This window comes from Penicillium oxalicum, chromosome IV (assembly GCF_001723175.1).
Source record: "Penicillium oxalicum strain HP7-1 chromosome IV, whole genome shotgun sequence".
Classification (NCBI taxonomy): Eukaryota; Fungi; Ascomycota; class Eurotiomycetes; order Eurotiales; family Aspergillaceae; genus Penicillium; species Penicillium oxalicum.
In genome coordinates, this window is record NC_064653.1 from 4,014,472 (window position 1) to 4,038,023 (window position 23,552).

At 50.9% G+C, this 23,552-nt stretch overlaps 8 protein-coding genes across 8 annotated transcripts; 2 read left to right on the forward strand and 6 right to left on the reverse strand.

Moving 5' to 3' along the window:
• Positions 1–319: 319 nt before the first annotated feature.
• On the reverse strand, positions 320–3,737 carry POX_d06134 (uncharacterized protein; the record flags this gene model as incomplete). Its single annotated transcript, XM_050114959.1, has 4 exons — positions 320–1,507; positions 1,579–2,593; positions 2,660–3,414; positions 3,480–3,737. 4 exons carry the CDS (start codon positions 3,735–3,737, stop codon positions 320–322), a joined length of 3,216 nt encoding a protein of 1,071 aa, XP_049969910.1.
• A 1,115-nt stretch (positions 3,738–4,852) lies between these two features.
• Positions 4,853–5,555, reverse strand: POX_d06135 (uncharacterized protein; the record flags this gene model as incomplete). Its single annotated transcript, XM_050114960.1, has 2 exons — positions 4,853–5,237; positions 5,332–5,555. 2 exons carry the CDS (start codon positions 5,553–5,555, stop codon positions 4,853–4,855), a joined length of 609 nt encoding a protein of 202 aa, XP_049969911.1.
• Positions 5,556–5,749: 194 nt separating this feature from the next.
• On the reverse strand, positions 5,750–6,817 carry POX_d06136 (3-dehydroshikimate dehydratase; the record flags this gene model as incomplete). The annotated part of the gene is made up of 1 exon (XM_050114961.1): positions 5,750–6,817. The coding sequence occupies one exon, from the start codon at positions 6,815–6,817 to the stop codon at positions 5,750–5,752; it is 1,068 nt and encodes a 355-aa protein (XP_049969912.1).
• A 988-nt stretch (positions 6,818–7,805) lies between these two features.
• Positions 7,806–9,261, forward strand: POX_d06137 (uncharacterized protein; the record flags this gene model as incomplete). Its single annotated transcript, XM_050114962.1, has 4 exons — positions 7,806–7,976; positions 8,049–8,184; positions 8,296–8,419; positions 8,490–9,261. The coding sequence occupies 4 exons, from the start codon at positions 7,806–7,808 to the stop codon at positions 9,259–9,261; spliced, it is 1,203 nt and encodes a 400-aa protein (XP_049969913.1).
• An 840-nt stretch (positions 9,262–10,101) lies between these two features.
• Positions 10,102–10,916, reverse strand: POX_d06138 (uncharacterized protein; the record flags this gene model as incomplete). The annotated part of the gene is made up of 2 exons (XM_050114963.1): positions 10,102–10,499; positions 10,637–10,916. The coding sequence occupies 2 exons, from the start codon at positions 10,914–10,916 to the stop codon at positions 10,102–10,104; spliced, it is 678 nt and encodes a 225-aa protein (XP_049969914.1).
• An 835-nt stretch (positions 10,917–11,751) lies between these two features.
• On the reverse strand, positions 11,752–13,046 carry POX_d06139 (putative thioredoxin reductase; the record flags this gene model as incomplete). Its single annotated transcript, XM_050114964.1, has 3 exons — positions 11,752–11,891; positions 11,958–12,755; positions 12,860–13,046. The coding sequence occupies 3 exons, from the start codon at positions 13,044–13,046 to the stop codon at positions 11,752–11,754; spliced, it is 1,125 nt and encodes a 374-aa protein (XP_049969915.1).
• Positions 13,047–15,792: 2,746 nt separating this feature from the next.
• POX_d06140 (uncharacterized protein) lies at positions 15,793–19,746 on the reverse strand (the record flags this gene model as incomplete). Its single annotated transcript, XM_050114965.1, has 3 exons — positions 15,793–17,672; positions 17,733–19,565; positions 19,695–19,746. 3 exons carry the CDS (start codon positions 19,744–19,746, stop codon positions 15,793–15,795), a joined length of 3,765 nt encoding a protein of 1,254 aa, XP_049969916.1.
• A 2,326-nt stretch (positions 19,747–22,072) lies between these two features.
• POX_d06141 (uncharacterized protein) lies at positions 22,073–23,435 on the forward strand (the record flags this gene model as incomplete). Its single annotated transcript, XM_050114966.1, has 5 exons — positions 22,073–22,191; positions 22,258–23,036; positions 23,120–23,171; positions 23,244–23,288; positions 23,378–23,435. The coding sequence occupies 5 exons, from the start codon at positions 22,073–22,075 to the stop codon at positions 23,433–23,435; spliced, it is 1,053 nt and encodes a 350-aa protein (XP_049969917.1).
• Between the last annotated feature and the right edge of the window lie 117 nt (positions 23,436–23,552).

Here is a 23,552-nt window from a genome sequence, read left to right on the forward strand (position 1 = left end):
ACTTATAACCGTGGACGGATCGAGTCTTGCCGGCCTGTTACTGACTGACAGTATCTCAAATGGAATTTCTGTCCGGCTCAACACCGCTTACTAGTAGATCATCTTAACATCCACATCAAGGCAGACAAAACGCCAAAATAAACAAACACAAGCCCCATATCTGATGTATCCAAAATGCAGGCTGCACTTCTTCTCTCATTCAATTCACGGTGAGCTTCATCACCGATACACTTTCGAGTCTGCCATCAGTATCCCATAAAAATTCGATTAAATCCTATCAGCCAACGAATTGGCAATCAATCTGTAGGTGAACCTTAGCTCACTTGGATTCGGGTGCCATCCATCGATTGAGCCAATCTCGAGCGTAATTGTTCAGAATGCCATTCTCCAGCGTCAGCAATTGTCCCTTCCTCATCGTGACACTATCTTTCTCCGCTTTGGTTGTGTGGAAATGTTTTGACCTCAGAATCGAACTGTTTCCGTACATCTCTTCGTAATGGTCGATCAACTTCACCGCCGGATTGATATGCTCTTCACCGCAAGCTTCACTCTGCCGTAGCATCTTCATCCAGTCTTCGAAGGGGACTGTATTGAATTGGAAGCCGTTGCGCTTGAGGGAATTCAGGAAGGCCGACCATGAGAAGTCGCGGGGGTTACAGATGTTGTAGATCGAATCGTCGGTCACAGCAGACCCCCCTGAATCAGCTCCATGTGCCCAGTGCTCTCCTTTATATGGAATCGGATCTCTCTGCTCAGTCACCACGTACTCAGTTTTCGACGAACAGGTCTGACTGATCTCGACAATTATCGACGCCAGTTTGTCGACTGGAAGCCACGAGCATGTGTGGTCAAGGTCGGGAAGTGCTTTGAGCGTCAATGCAGATCGGACCATCAAGGGGATCGCCTCGCTGTCGTTCCAGAGACCCATCCTCGAATGACCAGACACTTGTCCAATTCGTAAAGAGTAACATCTTGCCCCAGAGCGGCGAGCATTGCTGACAATGTGCTCTCCGATCAACTTGGAGCGGCCATACCCCATATAAGCATCGCGGAGATTCAGAGGTTGATCCGCTATAAAAGTTGATGGCGAAGCAAGTGCCGTCGAAATGGAAGAGCAAAAAAGCATCACTGCAGGTTTTGGTTGACGCACAGAGAGCGAAAGTTGAACAAGATTGTGTACGCCCCGAATATGAGAGACAAATTGAACCAGAGGCAAATTGAAGTTGACGGGCCAGGCAGCGTGAATGATCTCCGTGGCGCATTCTCGTATGTGCTCAATGGTTTCTTTTGACAGGCCCAAATCGGGCTGGTCCATTGTACTACACAATGCCTGGATTCTCGATGCTTGCACGCGTGTTAGGAAAAGCCTTCGTTCCTTGAGACTGTCGAAAATTGCTTTCATAGGCGACTTTTGCCTTGTTAAACAGAAGACTGTCGACACGGAGTCGTCCTGAAGCAGCGCGTGAAGCACATGGGCACCGACAGAGCCTGTTGCTCCAGTGATTATCTGGAACATCATGAATTAGTTGTCCAAAATAAAAGACCGAGAAGTGGCTTGCAAAACAGGGAGTGACGAACCACACATCTTCTTCCGGGACACACTGACGGTCGAGGAATATGGCCCTCAAACGAGGAGTAACTTTGGATCCAATTCGACATCAGCTCAAACTCACGATGAGTTCTCTCGGTAACAGATCCTTCTTGTAGAGCACAGATGTGCTCTCCCAAGGCTGCAAGAGTCCCAGTCTCATAAACCACATTCTGCGTGAAAGCGTGCCTGTCAAGCTTAAAATTCTGCATAATGAGTCGTTTCAGTTGAGTGGCCTTGAGACTATCCACCCCTGCACTGAAAATGTCACTGTTCGCATCTTCGATGTGGACTGACAATTCGTCTCGGCAAAGCTTCAGAAGAATAGACTGGGTTTCATCCACGCTCGTGTGAATAATACCATCCTGACTCTCCGACTGCAGGTAGAGATTTTCAATCGTCGATGCGTAGTCGGAATAAACCTGGGCACGAATCATCGAGCCCTTGTCGGTGCGCGGAAACTTTGCCGAGTGAGGCAAAATTGCGATCAAATCTCGGGAGATTTGAGAAAACTGTTCCGCTCGAGAATTCGCCTCTTGAATAGTCGGCCAGATTGCTTCCAGATATTCGTCATTCGACACGTCTGCTTGTTCGACCTCTTGAGCTTGAAAGATCAACATGCCGGGGGAACTTTTCCCCAGACCAACAACCACTGCTTCGTGAACGAGCGGATTTTGTTTGACAAAGCCCTCAATCGGAAGGGGGAGAACTTTCTCCCCATTGACGAGTACGATGCGATCGTCGATTCGGGAAGCATACTTCCATCTTCCCGGGATCGTGGGATGAGGTGTGAAGACATCCCTGGAATGAAAGGAGCCTGGCGGCTCATTCGAATTAGAACTCGTAAGAGCAGGATGTCCTCTCAAATATACAGCCTCATAAAGATTGCCACCGATCGGTTTCATCCAGATGAATGGGCTGAGATCATCCAAAAAGCTCAAATAGTTCCAGTAGGGATCTCCTTTGGGCCGGGAAATGGACTCTGCAACCAAGCCCGCTTCTGTTCTATAGGAAGATCAGAAATTTTGCACCAAGGTGAAGAAAGGGAGAAAACAGCAAGTACGAACTCACAGGCCAAAGAAACCGCCAAAATGCACGCCCTCCTTGACAAGCCGTTCTCCGAGTTCATCTGGACATGGTGCACCCCCGTACGTTACCAACTCGCAAGCCCGGAGAGCATCAATTCCCCGCGGATCATCCACCAATAGTTGCAGCAAATATGGAACTGCCGCGATGGATTGGGGGCGTGCAGCAGTGAGAGCGCGGACGACCGATTGAGCTGTCAGAGGTAAGGCAGCGTTCCACATAAAGGCCGTCTTTTGCGCCGAAATTGCTTGTAGAGCTGACGTAAGACCGTGGAGATGATACCAGGGCAATGGATTGAATGTAGTCAGGCCAGACCCATGAAGGGACTGTCTTACTAGGGATCGATGGGTGAGGAAAAGCGGCTTGGGTGTCCCCGTTGACCCAGAAGAGTGGAGTATCAAGGCGACTCTGTTACGTCGAGTCTCCAGGTCGCAATCTTGGGGCACTCCAATCAGAACGCTCGTCTCACACGTCCTACCGTAGCTCAGGTCAGGTACTGGACGGCAACGGATCATCTTGCGTTGAGAGATATCGTCCACCATCGTCCGAAGACTGGCCATCGGGCCATGCAAAATTCTATCGCATCCGACGTTATCCAAGAGCGAGAGGCACGCATCTGCAGACAGGCGGGGAGAGAGCATCATCACCGTATATCCCAATCGGCTCAATGCAAAAAACGTAATGACCATGTTCAGGTCTGACAGAGTCAGAAGAGCAACGAGATCTCCGTCTTCGTGAGTCTATAACATTATTTAAAGTCAGCGTCTATGATGAAAGGTCAGGCGGTCGAGAGTCGTCATCTCACAGGAGAAAACCCGGCATCCATGAGTATTGTTGCCGCATGATCGATCAGATTATTCAGCTCTTGACCCGTGTAATAATTGTAGGCTGCAACTGCCGTCCCAGAGCTGGGATATGCGAGGATTGGATGTTGCACCTCATCCGCGGCACGAAGTCGTATCAAATCATCCAGTACATAAAGTTGTCCAGATTGGTGAGTGAGAAGATCAGAAGTGGCCGAAGAGGACGCTGGCCCTTTGCAAGCACCTCGTTTGATACCCATGGTGTTCGGCGTGGTCTAGCCGTTGTGATGTTGAAGGTATAGAGTTGGAGTTGAAATACCAGATTCACTCGTGTTGATACATTGATCAGCTTTAAAGGATCCTTGATCTTTTCTCGTGTACGAGATCAAGAACAGATCTATTCATTAAGCAAACTTGTGTCTGCATTCGGATTCCGCGTCCAATGTCTCTGGAATTTTCCAATCCGGGAAAACATTCGCAAAGTAGTCCAGACATGCATAGCCAACGGCAGACCTTTCATGGCGCTGGTGGCGATTGGGGCAGAACAACCATATGTCGACGATTTCGCACTACTACCATCGCATGTGGGTGGGGGCAGGAGTGGGTACACCGAACGACTGCACTCGAGAAAACTAATTTGAGATATCAGAGACTTTCACATTGAGGCTACAGACATACCATGACCCGATTCGAACGAGGCTCTTACTTGGCTGGCTGCACTGGGTGAGTGTCCTCATTGCACAGAGTGGGACTTGTCGGCAGTAGAATTGATGTCTCGTTTGATACATCAACAAGCCGGGTAGGGACTGAAACCTCGCAGAGGAGGTATGACGGTATTTCAAGGCCGAACCCGGAAGCTGTCGGATCTTTACTGCTGCTGAAGAGGCTGGAAAGTGGGTGTCCTCACCTGAGAAATTCTATCGGCTGATGGGATGTTGTGCTGGCAAACACTCCGTTGTCAAAGCCCTCGTTGCTCTGTACAGGCAGTCAACCATGCGCGGAGTGACAGTCGGTCTACGCAAACGGCCCCAAACCTCCAGGCTTGCCGATTAGCAGATCGAGAATGTTTACAGCAAGAAGACAGTACTTTGTTGCTAATGGGAGTTTCGACACTTTGGACATGTCTCAACGGGCGTCGGGCAACAGAGTGGATCCAGATGACCTTATCCAGGCCTGAGCTCTAGACGAGTGCAGCCTGTGCCTCGTCTCAAACATCATGGGTGTCTCAATGCATTAATCTGGTCTTTGTCGATTCGAAACCGAGTTCGTATCAAGCCCAATTCATTGCGACACATGCAGATGCCCAGTGCCTATCCCTTTTCGTTGCGGGTCTCACTCCTGTACTAGCCCCTGGATGTTTTATCCTAGCTTCGAGTCATCCTTGGGGTTGACGCTTTCGGAAGTTTTCTGGATTCCACGACTCTGTAGACCGGTCATGTCCAATAATGCCGCCGAGGGTTTCACAAATGTTGACCAATTCTGCTTGGCCACGGTCGAGCATGCCGTTTGAGAATGGGAGTGAGACACGGATTCTCTCATCCGGTCGGTCTGCATGAAGACGACTGTTTTGTCGGTGGATCAACGGGGACGTGTCGTCAAGGCCTTTCCCTGAGCATATTTGATTCCCCCAGAAAATAGAGTTCCACAGAATGTTCTCTTCCATCAAACCGAATCCTCGGGATTGTCCGAGTCGATGACCAAAGTACGAAAGAACCACCTCTGGATCTGCAGTCTCCATTCCTGGATCCTGCAGAGACCCACTAGACGGATTTCCCGATCCTCGATCTGCAAGGTGCAGCCGGGGCCCTTCGGGACGGGATCCGCTGGAATGGACCGGATCGCACGGAAGCTCACGCCGCGACTGTCATAGGCCCGCGGTCGTCAGAATCACCCTTCCAGACGGGTCCCAGGTGAACGGTGGAGACACCAGGTCGGTCGCAGCTGAGAAGGATTAGATCTCGTTTGCCGGGAGGAATGTGGACCGTCCGATCGGGCCCAAGGCTTGTGAGGGTGCAGTGATATCGCGCGGTGTCATTATTTATTGGATCCGCAGGATCGGATGTCGATCGAAGGACCATTGACTGAATCCAGGGAAGCGAGGGTCTCCCTTTGGCCCAAGCTGTCCACCGTAGGCGGTGTGGAATGCTACTGTGGCAGGGGACAGCTACGAGTTCTACGAAGGGTCTTGGTACAGACAAGGTTGTACCATGGACATTGCTGAAAATCAAATTGGTCATAAGAGATATGAAAAGAAATGGAGAATGAAAAACCTTCAACCTATTTTGCGCGAATCTAGTTGATGCAACAGGCCCTGCCATGATTTCGCCGCCCGCGCAGCGTGGTCGTTTGGAACGGATGGCTTTGCGTCTGAGGTGGTTCGAGAGAATACTTCCATACTGACCCATCCCCGATAGCCAAGTCCACGAAGGCATGCGTCTGCCACCGTGAGGATTGGTAAATACCCACCGCGCTCTTCTTCGCAAGGGAAAAGGCGCGCGTTGCGCGACCACGACAGTAACTTGGGTGCGCCGAGCGTTTGGAGGAACGGCACGTTCGGATCTACCCGTTCTCCATCGGCCAGCTGGACCATCCAGACGCGGTCAGGATCAACGTCACAGACAAGTCGTTCCATGGACTTGCTCAACTCGCGGTCGGCGTGTGCAGGCAGACGCCCGGTAGGACTGGTTGGATCTGCCCAAACCCGTGCGGCGATGTTGAATGTATCAAGACAGATACCGAGATTGGGACGATTGGCACGTTGGACGATCTCCCAACTCTGCTCCCATGTATTGACATAGGTGCCCCAGGCTAAGGCTTCATAAGCGATGCGCACAGGGAATGTCACATCCGCGGCTTCGCGGAGATCCGACACGAGACGGTCCCGATCGCCGGTGATCTGGGATGCGTCGAGGAATGATGACGGAATGAGGATGCAAACATTATCCCCGAGGATTCGACATAATTCTGCCCAGTGCTCCAGCTCATGGATTCGCCGGGCATGCTCATCAGGGTCCAACAGCCCTTCAAAATGGCGGAAAGGTTGTAGCACCAAGATTTGGAGATCCTTCTGGGCACATAGTTTGCGAATTGCATGCGCGGCGTCGATCTCATAGTCGCGGTCGCTGCGTATCTTTTCACCACGATCTAATTGATCGCGCAGCTTTTTGGCGAAGTGAGCAAGGTCGTCGTGAAAGAGCTCCAACCCCTTTTGACCATTCTGCGCGGCCGCTTCAATTTTGGCCGGGAGCGAGTGCAAATGAGCCGCCCCAAGACTAACGGTCGCGATGGCAGGTGTCCATCTTGGGTCCGGTTCGGACGGTGGAGTCGGGAGGGAAAACATAGAGGAAAGATAGCTCAGTGAAGAAGGCTCTGCTTTGGTGGCAAGTTTCACGAGCACGAATGTACGGCAAGTAGACTTTTTAATAGACAGCGCGACGATGCATCGATCGTCAGGCGAAGGGACGTCAAGTCAAACCCAGGCCGGTGACGCGTCGACCATGTGTTCTCTGTTTCCGTCTGAGTTCCCTGTATAGGTGCCGCGCAAAAGTGTCTCTCATCCCTGCCACTACAAGCAAAACCGTATTTTTGCCTGCGATCAATCAGTCGACACTATCGCATCCCGCAACGCACCTTGGCTGGATGCGTCGCATGCTTCGTTCAGTGGATCAGAAAAGAGGCTTGCCAGGCCGAGGCGCATCGTTTGGCACGGGGCCGTAACAACTCCACTTGCTTGATTCGGTTGACATTGCAGGGGTTGATGCGCATGAATTGACGTACGAGGTCAAATGAGTATTGAGTCGGCAGTGGATTCTCTCTCGAGGTCAGGATAAATTATTGGAATCAGCCTCGAGTTCCAGGGCGGATGGACGACATGTGGGTCAGAGATCTAGTCTGCAAGGAGAGGAGAGGAAGCACTGTTTTCAGGGATACGCACCACCGGTCCTTACTAGAACGGGTGCTTTCCATCATCGATGGATAGCTGCAGGCGCGGAAAAGCAGTCATCGTACGTGGTTGCTCATCGGAATTCCTAATTTTTCTTATCTCGTGACCATTACTCACCTCTGATTGCTCTTTCCATCAAAATGTAGCCGGATTATCTCCTCCGCATGCGTTTGGCAGGGTCGATGGACTTATTTCTTCGCTCGGAGTTTGAAATTCTGGCCGGGGAGATATAAGTCGACGTGGCCATGGGACCATCAACTAGACAAAATATGGACTGGATCCCGTCGTACAACCTGAGATTTCTTCACCTGACATTTATCCGTCATTCTGCCTTTGGCCATCAAACGCACAAAACAACAAGCCTGTACTTGTGCAATCCACCGCGATGATGAGAAGCAAGTCTGCGCAGAAATTAGTCGATCGTCTGCAGGAATTGACAACACAAGATCTGGCGAGCCCCTCCCCGCAGACCCATTTTGAGCTTCTTCAGACAATCGACCAACTGCGACTGGCGATCGAGACCCCGGAAGAGACTGTTCTGCGTTTGGTCTACCAGGTAAGACGGATCATGGATTCTGCAGATCTCTTGCTGCGGCTTGGCGACTTTTGTTGACATCAAGGTATCCAGCCCCCCCAAAATGCTGCGCTGCGCTCTGTGATGGATTTGGGCATCTTTCAAATCCTGACTGAAAAAGCTCATCGCATGCAAGGTGTATCGGCTTTTCAACTCGCACGGTACACCGCCGCAGATGAGGGTTTGATTGGTCTGTCATTCCGTATCCCTTTGGCCGTAGCACGTGGATGGTCATAGATCTTACCATTTCCCTCTGGCGCACGAGTCGAAATTCAGTGGCTGATGTGACGCAATGATGTAGCTCGACTGATGCGTCTGATGACATCCCTTGGACTTTGCAGTACCGTTGCACCTAATGTCTACCGAGCCAATGAAAAGACCACGGCCTTGAATGAGCCAATTGGCCACGACGGAGTGCCATGCATGTACGTACATGTCGACACCCACGCAGATGCGGCTAGTTTGAACATGCCAGATACGCTGACGCTGATGTAGTTACGATCTCACCGTTCCAACGCTGAGCAAACTTCCGGAATATCTGCGAGCTCATCACTACGCCAATCCTGACGACTACGCACAATCACCCATGCGATGGGTGGTGGGCCAGAGTCAATTTGAATGGTTAGCTGACCATCGAGACCAACAAGCGCGCTTCAACTCGTACATGGCTAGCCGTAGACAGGGCAGACCCATGTGGTTTGACACCTACCCAGTGGAGCGATTGCTCGATACCGTCCAGCCCTTCGCCGATAATGTCCTGTTGGTAGACATTGGGGGTAATCAGGGTCATGACCTGACTCAATTCCGCAAGACATATCCCCATGTGCCCGGTCGGTTGGTCCTCCAGGATCTGCCTGAGGTTGTCAACAAGTCATTGTGCTCAGGGCCGAGTATTGAAGTCATGCCGTACAATTTTCTGGATGCTCAGCCAGTTCGGGGTGCTCGGGCATACTACTTCCGCGCTGTCTTCCACGATTGGCCTGATCACATCTGTCAGCGAATTCTGCGCAACACCGTGACTGCCATGGTTCCGGGTGTCTCCCGGATCCTTATCGTTGACTTGGTCCTGCCAGATGTTGACGCGCCTCTTTTCCAGGCCTCCTTGGACATTCAGATGATGAGCATTGGTGCCGGGATTGAACGATCAGAAACTCAATGGCGGAACCTTCTTTGGAGTGTGGGGTTGGAAATCAATGGCATTTGGAACCACAGTCCGGGCATGGAGTCTGTGATTGAGGCTGTCCACATGGGTGATCGGGCCGACTGATAGCCGCTTAACATACATCTAGCCTTTGGGAGGTGGCGGAACGGGCATGGTCACTTTTGTACGAAGGTCAAGGGTGCAATAGGGTGAGAGGTTGGGGGTGCAGTACGGCTAGTTGAGTGTCTGCTACAGTCCAGATGAGAGACTCGAAAATATTGGAATTCATCCACATAACACCGATACACCGGTAGTACATCCCCTCGGCACTCGGCGAAGCCCCGATGTGCACTCGCTTCAACTGTTGATGCACACTTGGTAGTCACCAACATAACATTGAGATCCTGCATGTCACAAGCTTAAGAAATGCCCCATGGCACAAGTGCCTCATTTGAAGTAAAACTCCACTCTCAGATATTTGCCTGGAATCACTCCCCGGAAGCTTGGCGTAGCACTTTCGCTTTTCATCATGGCGGAGCACAACCTGATACGATGCCCAGAAACAGGCGCATTCGCAACACATACACGTTGGACATGACAGAAGTATGGGTCATGGATGTTGAAAGGCTCAAGCTCTGGGCACTCACATGTTGAATGTCCTCCCAACTGTCCTCATGGAGGCCAGGTTCGCATGTCATTTCGAAAATGCGATTGGCCGGGACAAAGAAGCCGATGTCGGCACACAGCGTGCTTACTTTAGCTGGGATGTAAGGTCGTAGACACGGATTCTAGGTGAAGTCGGAGAGAATAAGGATGACGTCTTAAACACATTTCGCTTGGATGTGTCCTGATCATCAACGCCCATCGCATGCGAGTATGTCCTCGGACTGCTAGCAGGCGCATGCCAGGAATATCACTATATATGCACTTTAATTATCCAACCCCCTCCCGCTCCCCCTTGGTTCTTTACTCGATGCAGTTCTTAAGAATGGCCGTCTCCATCCACAGCTTCGTGTATTGTTGATGCAGCCACACCATCATGGGTCCAGCAGGCGCAGATTCCGCTTTACCCAGCCCTTGGAAAAAGCAGCTCTTAAGGGTGAACTCAGCCTCCTCCTTTTCTTCATCAATCACTGCACCGATCTCGAACAGACCGTCGGAGGGGCGTACGCCCTGCTCCCGTGGAGAGGCACCGCAGCGTACAAGAATCTTCTCATCCGTCTTGTCCACAATCTCAAAGTGATCGGTCATTTGAGTCCCCACCTCATAGCTGTTGGAGAGCAATTCCTTCCGCTCCCATAATTGATGGGCTGTTTCGGGGCCTTGATATTTGTTTGCGAGGATTGCGCGCTGAGGAATGTAGCCTGCGCAGGAGGGAAAGCACAATTTCCATGTTAGTCACATGAATCATCACGGAGCACGACTCATCGTGGAATCCATTCTTGTCTTTCCCACAATCTCAAAAAAAAATAATAATCATTGGCCAAAGAATTGAGCTTACCCATTCCACCCCAAATACCCGCGCAGAAGGCCTCCACCAGCTTGCCCTTCTTCTCCAGCAACGATGGGTTGATCTTCTCTAGTGGGACACGGCGAACGCACAGATCATGCAGGGAAGGATTATTCTCGGGGTTGAACTTTTTGAAGAAGGGCGAGGAGAAGATCGAATCGGTGGTGTCCATGGGCACGAACTTGTCATTGCGTGTTGCGCCGAAGAACACCCCAATCGACGCGGCGGTACCGGCAGCGGAAACCTTCAGGACGCGACTGATGAGGCCCATGATTGGCAAGGAAATGTAGAATCCCAGCACAGCGAATTGGGAAAAGGGAGATTGTCGAGGTTGATTTCTCGGCGCTTGACGGAGCAATGACAATGGAGCGAGTCAGATGGGAGACGAGAGTTCGGCCGGTGCGGCACGCGTGTTGGTCGTGTGGGGCGGAAAGGACGGAGCTGCGACCGTCACTGCGGCTTTCCGGAGATCCGCCGATCTTCCACCACCTCATCTCGGCGAGGCGTGGCCCTCAACCTCAAGCCTTCAATATTGGCCCTGATCCTGAGCAAGGGTCAACGCGCACCAGGCAATGCATCTCGACTACGGGGTCATGGCCATCTACAAAATAGCTTGCCAGTTCTGGTGTGCAGACCAGACTATAGTAAGTCGTGGAGAATGGTACGTGCCGTTACTCGGTATAACTCGAGGGACATCAATCTAAGCGATCCATTACAGCTATGGAAGGTTGATAGCGTCATCAATTCTCGTGATGAAGACAGTTAAGAAGACACCGAGAAACGACAAATTCATGGTTTGTGGGGGAGTCTAGCGCGAGAGCTCTCACAAGGAGCCACATCGACGACAGGACCATCTGCGAATCAAAATCTTGACCGATCACGGTAAAGCACAGATAGAGATTCTCTGGACCAGTTTAGATGACACCTACTTCATATGGCCTGCGCTGTCCTTCCAGAGGTCCAGGTTCGCCAAAGCAGAACTACTGGCGATCTGCCACTGTGCTGATCACGATTGCGTAGGTAGCGTCATTCCGCTTGCCCGTGGGCTATAGTACCAAGGCTTGCATGGCACCCTCAATCGCGCCTGTTCACCCAACGGGGCAGAATTAGCGTCTGCTCATGACCGCATCCCATTGCGGCTCTAGGTTTCGTCCAATGGCGCGGTGGGCCTCCTCTTCCAGCTCGGAAGGACTGAGACCAGTACGCTTGGAGATCTTGGATGCAGTATCCTCGCGGGATAGTTGAACTGTCGATCAATGTCAGTGTAGCTCGGATATCCGCGAGATCTGCATTAGGAGTGCGAAAGACCCACCATGGAGGTAGACGGCAGCCTTTTTACCGCTGAACATGGCGTGGGGGACGTTGGAGCTCCCGTCGCTGTTGGCGTCACCCACAGCGTACAACCCATCCAGACTGGTCATCATACTGGAAGAGCTGACAGCAATCTTATCTTTGGTCATGTTCAGGTGGAGTTGCCCAGGCAGAGATGATTGCTGAACAGTCGGGAAGTTGGTCAGCAGTGCGTTGCGTTCAACGGAGTCACCAGTGGTGAAATTGATCCGGAAATTGTCGAATTGTCGGTGGTCGGCCTTATCCTGAACCATTCCCCCATCCTGAAGTCGCTCGATGGAAGAAATGGTTCGGTTGTCCAGCTTGACGTTCCAGACCTCCAGTTGCTTCTTCCATTCCGGGCGCCTTTTCTCGGTCTCTGCCTCGCCGGCAGCGGTCTGCGTACCGTTGACGAGGGCAACGATATCCGAGTACTGTGTGTTGATCTCGAGAACACTTCCGACAACATCGGCCAAATGGCCCAGGATGCCGATTCCTTGGTCGCGATGCTCGTATCCATCACACCAGGGGCACCAGAAGATTCCTTTGCCCCAAGCTTCCCTCAAACCAGGAGTATCTGGGAGCACATCCCGTAAACCAGTGCCGAGGACAACTTTACGGGCTGTGTGGTTTTGTCCATCTGCATCCATGACAGAAAAAGCAGAGACCTTGTCTGTGCCAATAGGAGTGATTGAAAGGACGGATCGGTTCACGATTGAGGCGGTTGGATACTCGAGGATCTGCTCGCGGGCCAAGGCACGGAACTCTCCCGGTGGTGTTCCTTCAAAAATGTCAGCCATGGTGGCAGGATATATGATTGTTCTTGTCATCAAAACTTGCCATCATTCCCAATCACGTCGTGCATATTCCTCGTTGGACCATTACGGTATCGCTGGTCATCGAAGAGCAACGCAGTGCGTCGCACACGAGAGACACCACTCAGCGCACTCAGGCCCGAGGGGCCACCCCCCACGACAATCACATCATAGTCGGTGGCTGGAATCGGGTCCGCCAGGGCAAGACTCCCCAGCGAAAGTACTACTGAGACAAGACTTGCAAGTTTGATAGCCATGTTGTATTGCTTCAGGTTGGAGGAGGCCAAGAAAATTCGGGGGTGGATAGGTATCGTCGACAGAACTCGAAGGGAAGGCGCGACGTCCAGCTATTTATGAACCTTTTCCTTGGCCCTTGCACGACTTTCGGCAACCTTACTATCGCGCTCAGCTCGGCGGGTCTGTACAACATCATGAGCCGCTGAACAGGAGTACCAAGAGGCCCGGAGAATGCAGGAACCACTTCGAGAACAAGTTAAAGGGATTGCTGGCTGCGTGGTACAATTGGGCGTTGTAGTCAATATTTTTTGCACAAGATTTGAGGGCGTTGCTCCTGCAGTAGTGTGGAGTTAGTAGTGAGAGGTGGGTCGAGTGAGCTGAAGACATAATACGGAGCTGAGTCGCCAAGACTGATAAATTCTTGTAGTGGAGGCGCATTGCGGGCCAGTGCATTGAATAAGGCGTTCCGACACAATTGACACCATTGCTTTTCGGGACCTGTCAATCACGACTACGACTGATGCGTGAAGCTGTCTCTGGCTGCGTGCACCGCCTGCATATACCGGAATGTAAGGCTCAATATCTTATTCGGTGCTTTGCATTAAAAGCGAAGCTCACGTCGCAAGAAGAAGAGTACCTCGGTCAGTCTACTTCTCCACTGAAGTTGCTCTGAATAGCTTCATTTTCATTTCGACCTGTAAACGTAGAGATGCTGTGCCGCGGATAGGTCGCTCGGTAACTGAGAAAGTCCTAGAGCTGGCAATGATCGGCGTCTCGCGTTGTACAAGCTGGGAAAGAATATCTGCTACGCTGTAGCAAAATGGCGGCAACCGATGATCATTGAAAATGAAATGTGGAGTCCCGGTCGATAGTCTACCATCTCGAGATCGACACTTGCGAGAAATATGTCCCGCTTGAGTGCTGTGTACTGCACATCGAGTCGATGCTCGTCTGGAGTTCAGGTACTCGATTGGGATTAGAAGGGTCAATTGGGGGCAGACCCATATGACTTGTCACAGATCAAAGATTGCAGCCCAAGATGACTACACTGCTAGCTCATGACTGCAGATCATGGCCGACTGGAAGAGCCCTCTATAGATCGCCTCCCCTTATAATGATTCATGGTATGTACTCTATGGCACCCGCATACTATCCTTAATACAGTGCTAGAATGGAGTCTTCCTTGGCTAACGCAAGATGTTGATGTCTGCGATTGTCGGCGCTACCCCCTGTACTCGGGTGTTGATGGTGTATGGATGATCAAGAACATCTTGGTTGACGAAATGAGTTTCTATTATCAATTCCTCACTAAGTATGGCGTTTCCAAAAAATCGTGTATCGACCTCGATCTCGACGGTATGTGGAGACTACCTAGTGATCTATATGGTGAGCGTTAGGTACACGCGCGGAGTTTGCTAAATGTGCCACCGCAATCTGGAATATATCTACCTTCGTGTGTGGATTTCCCTTCCTGCAGAAAAAATGACTCCAAGCATTCCGGTCTCAATCTCAAGGTAGTGTTGGGGGTTCCCTGTCGGGCACGAGTCCAAACTTTTAGCCTGATCGTGATATAATTACGACCTATCTAGCCCGATACGTCTTTCTTTCTCTAGATTATTCGGATGCTGTGTATGCATTTGCTACACTCGGGCGTTTTTTTTGCTTGTCGGGCTGAACATCCACGGTGTGGCAAATATCAAGGGAATCGTGGAGAAACAGAGAGAATACGATGAAAAAAAGAAAGCTGATTCAATTCTCATGATCATCTCTGCCATTGTGATGATTCTCCCATTTGTGGGCAAAGTGGTGGGAAGCATTGCACAGGTTGCGTGGGTCGTCAATGCGATTCTGCTATGTAGCCGAAGCTGCCAGCAGTATAGCCATGGCCAGCTGCGACATTGTGTGAAAGTCATATCACCGATGAGAAACGCTTTCTCGCATTGACTGTTCTTCTTGATAAAGACAAGCCCGCTTGCCCCTGGTTTTTGAGAGAATCCAGCAGCAGAGTCGGGAGAGAATCCTCGGAACCGCAGTCTTGAAATCTGTCGGCCGTTTAAGGGACATCGAAGATGCAAGTCTGGCCATAATCTTCAGCTAACATAGAACCATTCGCCCTAAAAAGGGCTCAAATTCAAAGTTATGACTATCGTGAGAGATTGTTCCAAGGTCTTCCAGGCTTGAGTGACGAATTTGCCAACGTTACCCAGATAAGCAATATTCAAACAATGCCAGAAATTTGCAAGTGATATGTTCGATTGTGATGGCCGGTCGGATGAGAGATTCGACAATCAAAAAAATTACCAGCTACTCATAACATTCCCAGTGAGCTGGCTTCAAGAATTTATGATTGCGACGCATAGCGCCAGAAGTGGTTCGATACGAGACAAGTGAATTCATCTGTAGTCACGAGGAAAAGAGGCAAAGAATATACAATTTTTGTTAGAACGTGTTGAATGAAGTGAAAATAAAATTGGAATCATCGCTAGGAACGCTGCCGTCAAGAATTTCAAAATATTCGTCATGTCCGAGAAGCATAAACCAAACACCCGAAAGCGTCTCATCAATGGCGTGCGGGTGTTTTCAGGGTCGTCCAACCCCCAAAGATGTCAGAGCCTGCTGACAAAATGAGGACCGTCTATACATGTAAAGCCCGAGTCATCAGTCACTCAGAATGAAAGTCTATAACGCCACGTGTCGAGGTATGTACAAGATTCTTATGTTGGGTGTCTGCGGAGATGGTCGCCAGAGATATGAGACAAACGTATGTCATGAATGAGTTGAATGCCGCGGTCGAGATCCCTGCGGCGACAATTCTCGTAGTTGGATCGAAGTCGCTTTCCACGGCTCCGATCCCGTTTCTTCGTCGTCTTGCTGAGTGGGTGGAGGTGGGGAAGTCGGGGGTTTGATGATGTTTGGGGGTTCCTCGTCTACAGCAAAGCGCAAACGTCCGTCAACGCCAGCGAACTGACGAAAAGAATATCTCTTGCTTAGAGAACTGAGATAGTCATGGCGCTGCTGATTAGTCCAGGAGTGGGTATTGGTGAAGTCACCGAGCATGCGACTATGGGCGATCCAAGGTATGATGGCACCGATGGATCGTGGCATCCGCGGAGCCCTGAATCGGCCGTGTCTAGTGCCGAAGACGATCAAGACAACTAGAGTGTCAAAGATAATGATGATAAAGGCAAGTGCGATCGCTGGCACAGATGGCACCATCCCCCAGGTACTTTGTGTGACTGTTGCATTGGCTGCAGTTTGAGGCTCTGGCAGAGGTTGGAGATATATCTCATGCCATATCGAAAAGTACGTGGCGTACACCCACTGATAAACAGCTTGCGTGAGATCGGTAAATCGATCTGCATCAAGGGAGTCGAATGTTGGATCTGCGCGCCGATACAGGCGCGCGACAAGAAAACCGGCCCAATCGTAAGACGAAACGTTGAAACTCTTCGACTGGGTGGCAGTGGTATTGCCGGTAAAATTTTCAGGAATGGCGACAAATACCTTGTTGAATTGTCCCAAGCTCACCGTCGCATTATCGTACATCTCACCGCTTGTTACGGAAGATTTTGGCAACGGATAATGATGATCAATCTGCCCCTTTTGGTCAAAAGAGACAGTATAATTCTGCAGAAGAACATGTGGCTCACAATGTAGGGCGATTGTGTTATTCGGGGTCACCGGGCTGCTGGCCACATAGTTCCAGCGTCCAACAACTACAACCGTTGAAGTCTGACAGATGTCTGAATGCCCAGTGTCGCTTGCTGATAGGAATTGTATGGACAGATCAATCCCTTCGTTCTTGTCCTTAATGACAGGCATGGCGGCAACACACTCTTGCGACGAGTTCTCAAACATAGTATATTGCCAGTACTGGCGGCCGGCTGTTGTGTTGAAAACCAGACTGTCTGTGGGCGAAAGTTGAGAACATTTCAAATGCGAACCGACACCAAGTGTTGTCGCCGCGTACATCACATCCGGATTCCGCTGCTGGATATCCAGCGGAATGAATGACTGATTCGGACTAGTCCAAGAGAGCATGGGAACCCCGCTAGTAATACTCGTCTGAATCAAGTCGTATTCAGTGAATTCTGCGGCAAAGTCGGTCCGCCAGAATATGGAGTGACTGTAGTTTGCTTTCACGTCTTGGGTCGGGAGAGTGGAGGTTGTCATCTCTTGCGTGAACAAAGCACCCGCAACCACAGTGAGGGCCATATTGACCACGCAGGCGAAAGAGACGAGTCCCAGCAATAAATGTCGATCTCGGATAGATTTGAGCAAGACGACAAAGGGACTTTGTGACGCATAGTTCAAAGAAAGAGATGTCTTCGCCGAAGCTGCACCACGCTGTAAGTGAACCCATGGCTCAAGCACACTCAGATTTCGATGAATGGACGTGCACAGGGAGCCAACGGAAGAGGCAACCACCGAGGGCAAAAATGACAGGACAACTTGCAGGGTAGATGAATCACTTTGGGTCAAGTGTTTGAAACGGCCATTTCGAGCGAGCGACGACACTACGAGCGACATAAGGATGATGACCGCCGCAAGAAGTAGGAATTCAACGATGAAGAAAGGAATAACCAGAAAATGGGGCATCGGGTCGACATGAACACGGAGGTCCTCTCCGAGCTGAATAGGCGAGCCTGTTTCGCAAGCATGGGTCAGTCATTGGAGACTGAGGAATGAAGCAGATAATTACTTACCATCCTCAGCGAGTATGTCCAATTTATTTCCCGAGCCGTCCGATCGCCAGTAACATCGGGCCTTTTTGAATATTCGGCGCATCTGGCGTGTGGAGAATTGGTGAAAGTCGATGCCAGGCTCACTCAGAACGTTGTCACGGTGGAAGAGATCGGAAGCGATGCTGCACATGGCCCCAATAGATCCGGGATCACTTTGAAGGAAGGTTCGGCGTGATCGGTAGAGAAAAAGAAGGTAAAGTGTCGTGAATGCTACCGTGGCCAATATCAATTCAGACCAAATAGCCGCAAATTGCACCACGGCAATAGCGACTTGCGTGGTAAGTCTGACTCCGGAAGCCACGGCGGGACGCTTCTCAGGGTCGAACAATCGACCGAGGGTCAAGACAAAGGTTTGTTCTACATCACGCGTAATTTTCGACTCAAACTCTAGTTCTGTCATCAGGGTCGTTGTATCGAGCACCAGGAATGGCTGCATTTCACCAATCTCCTGACTGATAACAGGAAGCTCCGTGATGGTTCGACCACCTGTGGTCTCGTTCTCTCTAATGAAGATCATGTCGCTGGTATACGGAGCCCTTTGTGATAGCAAGGCGTGGAAATGCTCCATGTTAAACTCCGCATCGGTCAGTTTCCGGGCGGTGGCGGGATTAATCTGGAGACTCTCAATAGAACTGTTCGAATGCATGGAAACGCGAGCTTGAGCCTTGTGATAAGTAATGTCGCAGGCGAAACCTACGCCAGAGGCAACGTAGGGAGCGTCCGTGTCAGTTGCGGGATCTCCTTTGGTGGCATTTGTTTCAATGATCACGCCGTAGATGTCTTGAGGATCACATCCAGTAAGGGTGAAGGCACGTGGCTTTTTGTTTTCCGTCGAAAAGATGTCCGGATCGATCGCGGGCTCCCAGTAACGCACTTGCAAATAATCCGTCGCCGGAAAAAAGACACTGTCATACGAAAAATCCATTTTGCATGACCTCGTATGACCATACAAATCGCCCGTGTCAACCCCCGCAGCATTCCAAGAGACACTCGGCCAGCCTTGGGCAGAAGGATTGACCGTGACGGACAACTTGTTATCCAGCGATATGGTCTGGCAAGCAACTTGCGCCCAGTAGACCTCTTGGTCCAGCACCCAAAGCGTGGAATCACTTTCATGGAAATTACTCGGTATTTCCACTGGAGCGATCGCATACTCCACGGACCGTGATCGACGCGCTTGCTCCTCGGAGGGAAGCACGGAGTCCACGGTGTTGTTTGCTTGGGTCAACATCCACGAGGCTTGCGTCTCTAAGTCTACCAGCTCGGGCCAGCTCCTCATCGACACTTGAGTCTTGGTGGTCACTTCTCGCAACTCGAAGACAGAACTTTGCAAAGCCGGCAGAATCAAACGGATTGACAAAGTCATGATGGATACCCAGAGGACCACCCAATGTCGACGACGGGCTGCATTGATCGGCGTCAGAATAGTTTGGCCGAAATTGTAGTTGATAAACAAGACCGTGGCGGGGGCACCCTGCGGCAATGACAATTGAAAATAGGGCTCCAGGCGCAACACATCGAAATCAGTGACAGTCCAGACCATCACCAGTAGAAGGGCTACAATGATGGGACCACAGTTGTATGCGAACGACTGAAGATAGGAAACGTCGCTTGTGTCACTGAAGAAGACGAGGCCACCCTGCCGAATGCTATACTGCCGAAGGCCTTCCAGCGTCAGAAGCATCAAAAGCAGCAGGCACACGAGAGAGAGGAGGTACGGTGGCCGCAAGGCCACTGGACGCCAGCCCCGACCTTGCGGCGTGGTACGCGGTGCGCAAAACGGTGCAACAAACGCTGATAGATTGCGACAGGTTAGAACCTGGATGCTTATTCTCTTTGTGGGGAGAAGGGCGTGGGCAGGCAAGGGAGTCATCTGAGACTCGTCTCCAGAATATTGAAAAGGGGGGGGGGAGTGAGACTTACCTGCCCATTGTGCCAGAAAACCGCTGGTTGTGCTCTGCGCCTCAACGGTCATTTTGAAAGTACTTGGCCTAGTAGGCAAGAAGGCGGTAATGATAAGACGACTTGCATTGCCGAGAGGAACCTAAAATCGGATCACAGAAAGACGTTTGAAGGAAGACGGCGACCCATAGTCAACGATTGATCAAGGACGGAGATGTGAGCTTGGACGAGGTTGCGGAGTCCCTGAATGTCACCGAAGTCTGGACTGACTCCAACGGTGAGCCCGCTCGCCACCGGACCAACGTGGTTGTTCAAGGTGCTGTGATCCCTGGCAAAAGGCCCGACGCTGGTATGGCAATCCGAAGACGAGGAGCGAGATTGATCAGTCAATGGAGATGAAAGAAGCGCCTAGGCCAGTCGAACTGTGTGCGCAAAAGACCAGCGAACAAGGAGCCGAGTCAAAGCGAAAGCGCAGACGGAGCGAGGGAAGGGCGTTGATGATAATGAGGCGGAGAGAGGAAGGGAGAGATTGAGGCTGAGCAACAGTGGATGGGAGGCGGCGGATCGGACCTCAGAAGCAATCAGTACTCGGATTGATCATGTCACCCACGGCAGTTGAGGCGCATATGATCAGAAAGGGCAAAGAAGGCCACCAAAAGCGGTTCCACGAAGAAGACGGCGACCGAGAGTCACAAGAATGGCTGGGCCCAAAGTTATCGGCGGAGAAAAGATGGGTGAAAGGAGTCCCGGAGGATGAGCGGAGACATGACGTTCCACGGTGGGCGAAAAGGCTTGGCAGAGTCGGTCTCGTTTGTCTCCTCCACTCGTGTGGGATCTCCAGCAATGATCATGTGGCTGACTCGGGGCTCAGAACGCCACCACGGCTGACTGCTGTAAAGAGATTTTAAATGATACATCAAACCAGGTACTCACTTAATCCACTACGGGCATTAGTATTTACTAGTGAGTACTCCGGGCTTGGGCAGTGAACACTGGACCGAGTCGTAGCTCAGAATACGAGTGTGCCGGTTCTCCTTCCGAGTTTGAGCGACATTTTCCTTGTTTTCAAAGTGTCTTGAAGTGGGTATAGTACCATGTAGTCCAATACCTCTCCGGCGGTAAGGAGAAGGTCCCGATACGCTACTCGTCCGTAGGGCAGCGTTGGTGCTTCCAGTTACTGAAGTGTTCATTGTACTGTACTCATATGTAATGTAATATCTGATCACAAGTATCTTTGGGTGCAAGCCGGAGTGCTACAACTTCGAGGTAGTAGGTAAGAGCAGACTGTATCAATCCGTGTCGGGTATTTTAGATGAGGTGGAAGGGAATACCATCATTTCATAGGTATCTTTACAACATTTGTTTACTACGGTACTATCCAAGAGATAGTAATTCCAGGATCCTACGTGGGGTGAGGACCCTGGCCAACCTGGAGGCGGTCAATGTATCATCACTTCCGTCCACATTTTGATCCACCCTGGAACCTCAGGCATGTTCTGGATCTCATTTCGAAGGTTCTGGCCATCGAGAACACCTCCTGAAAAGGAACTTTGGTACCTGTGTACTGCTCACTCAGCCATGTGCTACCTTCACGCCCGGTGACAATACGCGTGGCGGGTGCTGGCATCAATTATACCTATGTCGGGAACGATAAGAGGAAGAAACAGAGTGACTAGAAATCGGTCCTACATCACGTACAGCAGCACATGTAACCTTGAACAAGGTCCACTTATTTTGATGCTTCACTGGACAACCCGACACCCCTCTTGAGACGGGAGCCGAGGATTGCTACAAATCCCTATCGGTATATAGCATCGCATCCGAGCTAGGCATCAGGTGACAGGAGAGATCCAAGGATCTCTTCCCACCTTCTCATAGAATAGGTGCATAGGGGTAAATGCACACTAGTCACAATACTTTCATTCCCCCTTTTTGAACTGTGGACCGAGAGTCTTGTGCGCGGGCGCCTGTGATGACCATGGTGGCTCAAGGGCGGCCATCATTGATGCAGCATTTGCCTGTATGGCTCTGAGAGGCAGACGTAGACCATTCAGAACCTGCACGTTCCATCCAGTCTCTGTCACTTGAAAATGAGGTTTGACTGGCAGCAGAATTTTATGCTTCACACACTTTACGCATGGAAATATCCAAGCTTTCAGACTGCGCTTCACTCGAGTTTGGGTTGTTCAAAATGAGGCCCAGCCATAGCCGAGGTACCGTCGCACTGAGCAGAAGCGGTGGTTGATCAACCCCTCAAACGATGTTCACCTTACCAACAGAACCACGTCAGCGCGTGGCGAGGAGCGTCTTTCCACCAATTCAGCACCCAAAATTTCACGATCTCTTTGTCTTCGCATTAATCTTGTTTATTTTCCACAACAGTCACAAGTCTAACCAGTATGAAAGCAGTAGTCTTTAAAGGACCTCTCCAAGTGGCTCTGGAAGAGCGCCCCCGGCCCCAGATCCAAGACCCTACAGACGCAATTGTCAAAGTGCGATACACAGCGCTATGTGGAAGGTAAGCTGTGGCGCCGACACACGATCCTAAACCACAGTCAAGATATGTACTGAAGCAGAAAACAAGCGAGCTTCATGTCTTTCGAGGTCATCAACCCTCCAAGACTGAGTTCATCATGGGCCATGAGTTCACCGGTGAGATCGTCGAGCTGGGATCCGACGTTCATTCCTTCCGCCAGGGCGATCGAATCGTATCGCCATTTACTATCAGCTGCGGAGACTGCTTCTACTGCGGCGAGGGGTTTTCATCGCGCTGTGTCAAGGGGCAACTCTATGGAAGTGCAGTGCTGGATGGGGGCCAGGCGGAGTATGTCCGGGTCCCGTTGGCCGAATCGACCCTGTTTCATGCACCAGACGCCATCGACGAAAAGAAGCTTGTTCTGATGGCGGATATTTTCCCAACCGGTTATTTTGCCGCAAGTAATGCATTTCGAGGACTGGGACCGTCCAAAGTCCAGCAGAGTACCGTCTTATTGTTTGGATGTGGGCCTGTCGGGATTTGCGCTTTGATCAGCGCACTGGAGCATCGACCGAAGCATTTAATCGCCATTGATAGCGTCAAGCCTCGTTTAGAGCTGGCGGAAAGACTGGGAGCCGAGTCTTGGAATTTCCAGGAGAATGAGGATGGCCTTCGGAAGCGGGTGAAAGAGCTGACGGACAACCGCGGTGCCGATATCGTTATCGAGGTGGTGGGCCACAGCAGTGCGCTACGAATGGGATTCGAGATGCTTCGCCCTTGGGGAGTGCTTTCCAGTGTTGGCGTGCACAACGGCGAGATACCGTGGACAGGAAATGAGGCCTATGGGAAGAATCTGCGTCTGCAGATGGGACGCTGTCCAGTTCGCAGTAAGAAAAAGTCGCTTTCGATAGTGGCACCTTTCTCGGGCCCACCTCATCGGCACAAGTTCCCTAATAATCGGTCCCCTTAGGTGTTTTTGGAGAGGCTATGGAACTGCTGGTAAAGAAGCAAGATATGCTCGAGTAAGTTTTCTTCCCACTTTACCCTTCCCTCTTCTTCACATCTTCATATCCACGAGGCTAACACCCATGAAGTTTCATGGCCGATGATATTCGGCCCCTGTCCCAGGCTGTGCAAGCGTAAGTCTCCAGATTTACGTGACCAAATTTCATTATATTCACTCAAGTCGTATTTGCACCACTGGAGAGCCAGGCTAATCCAAGTTCAGATACGATGACTTCAACGGTATGAAATCACAAAAGATCATATTTGAGGCAGACAAATGAATTCTTTTTTGAGAGTGCAATAGCCGGGTGAAACAGACTGCAGCCTACTCCATTTCATCCGTATTACAGACGCATTGAAAACCATGAAAACTTAATGCATGGAACCATATTTGTTCC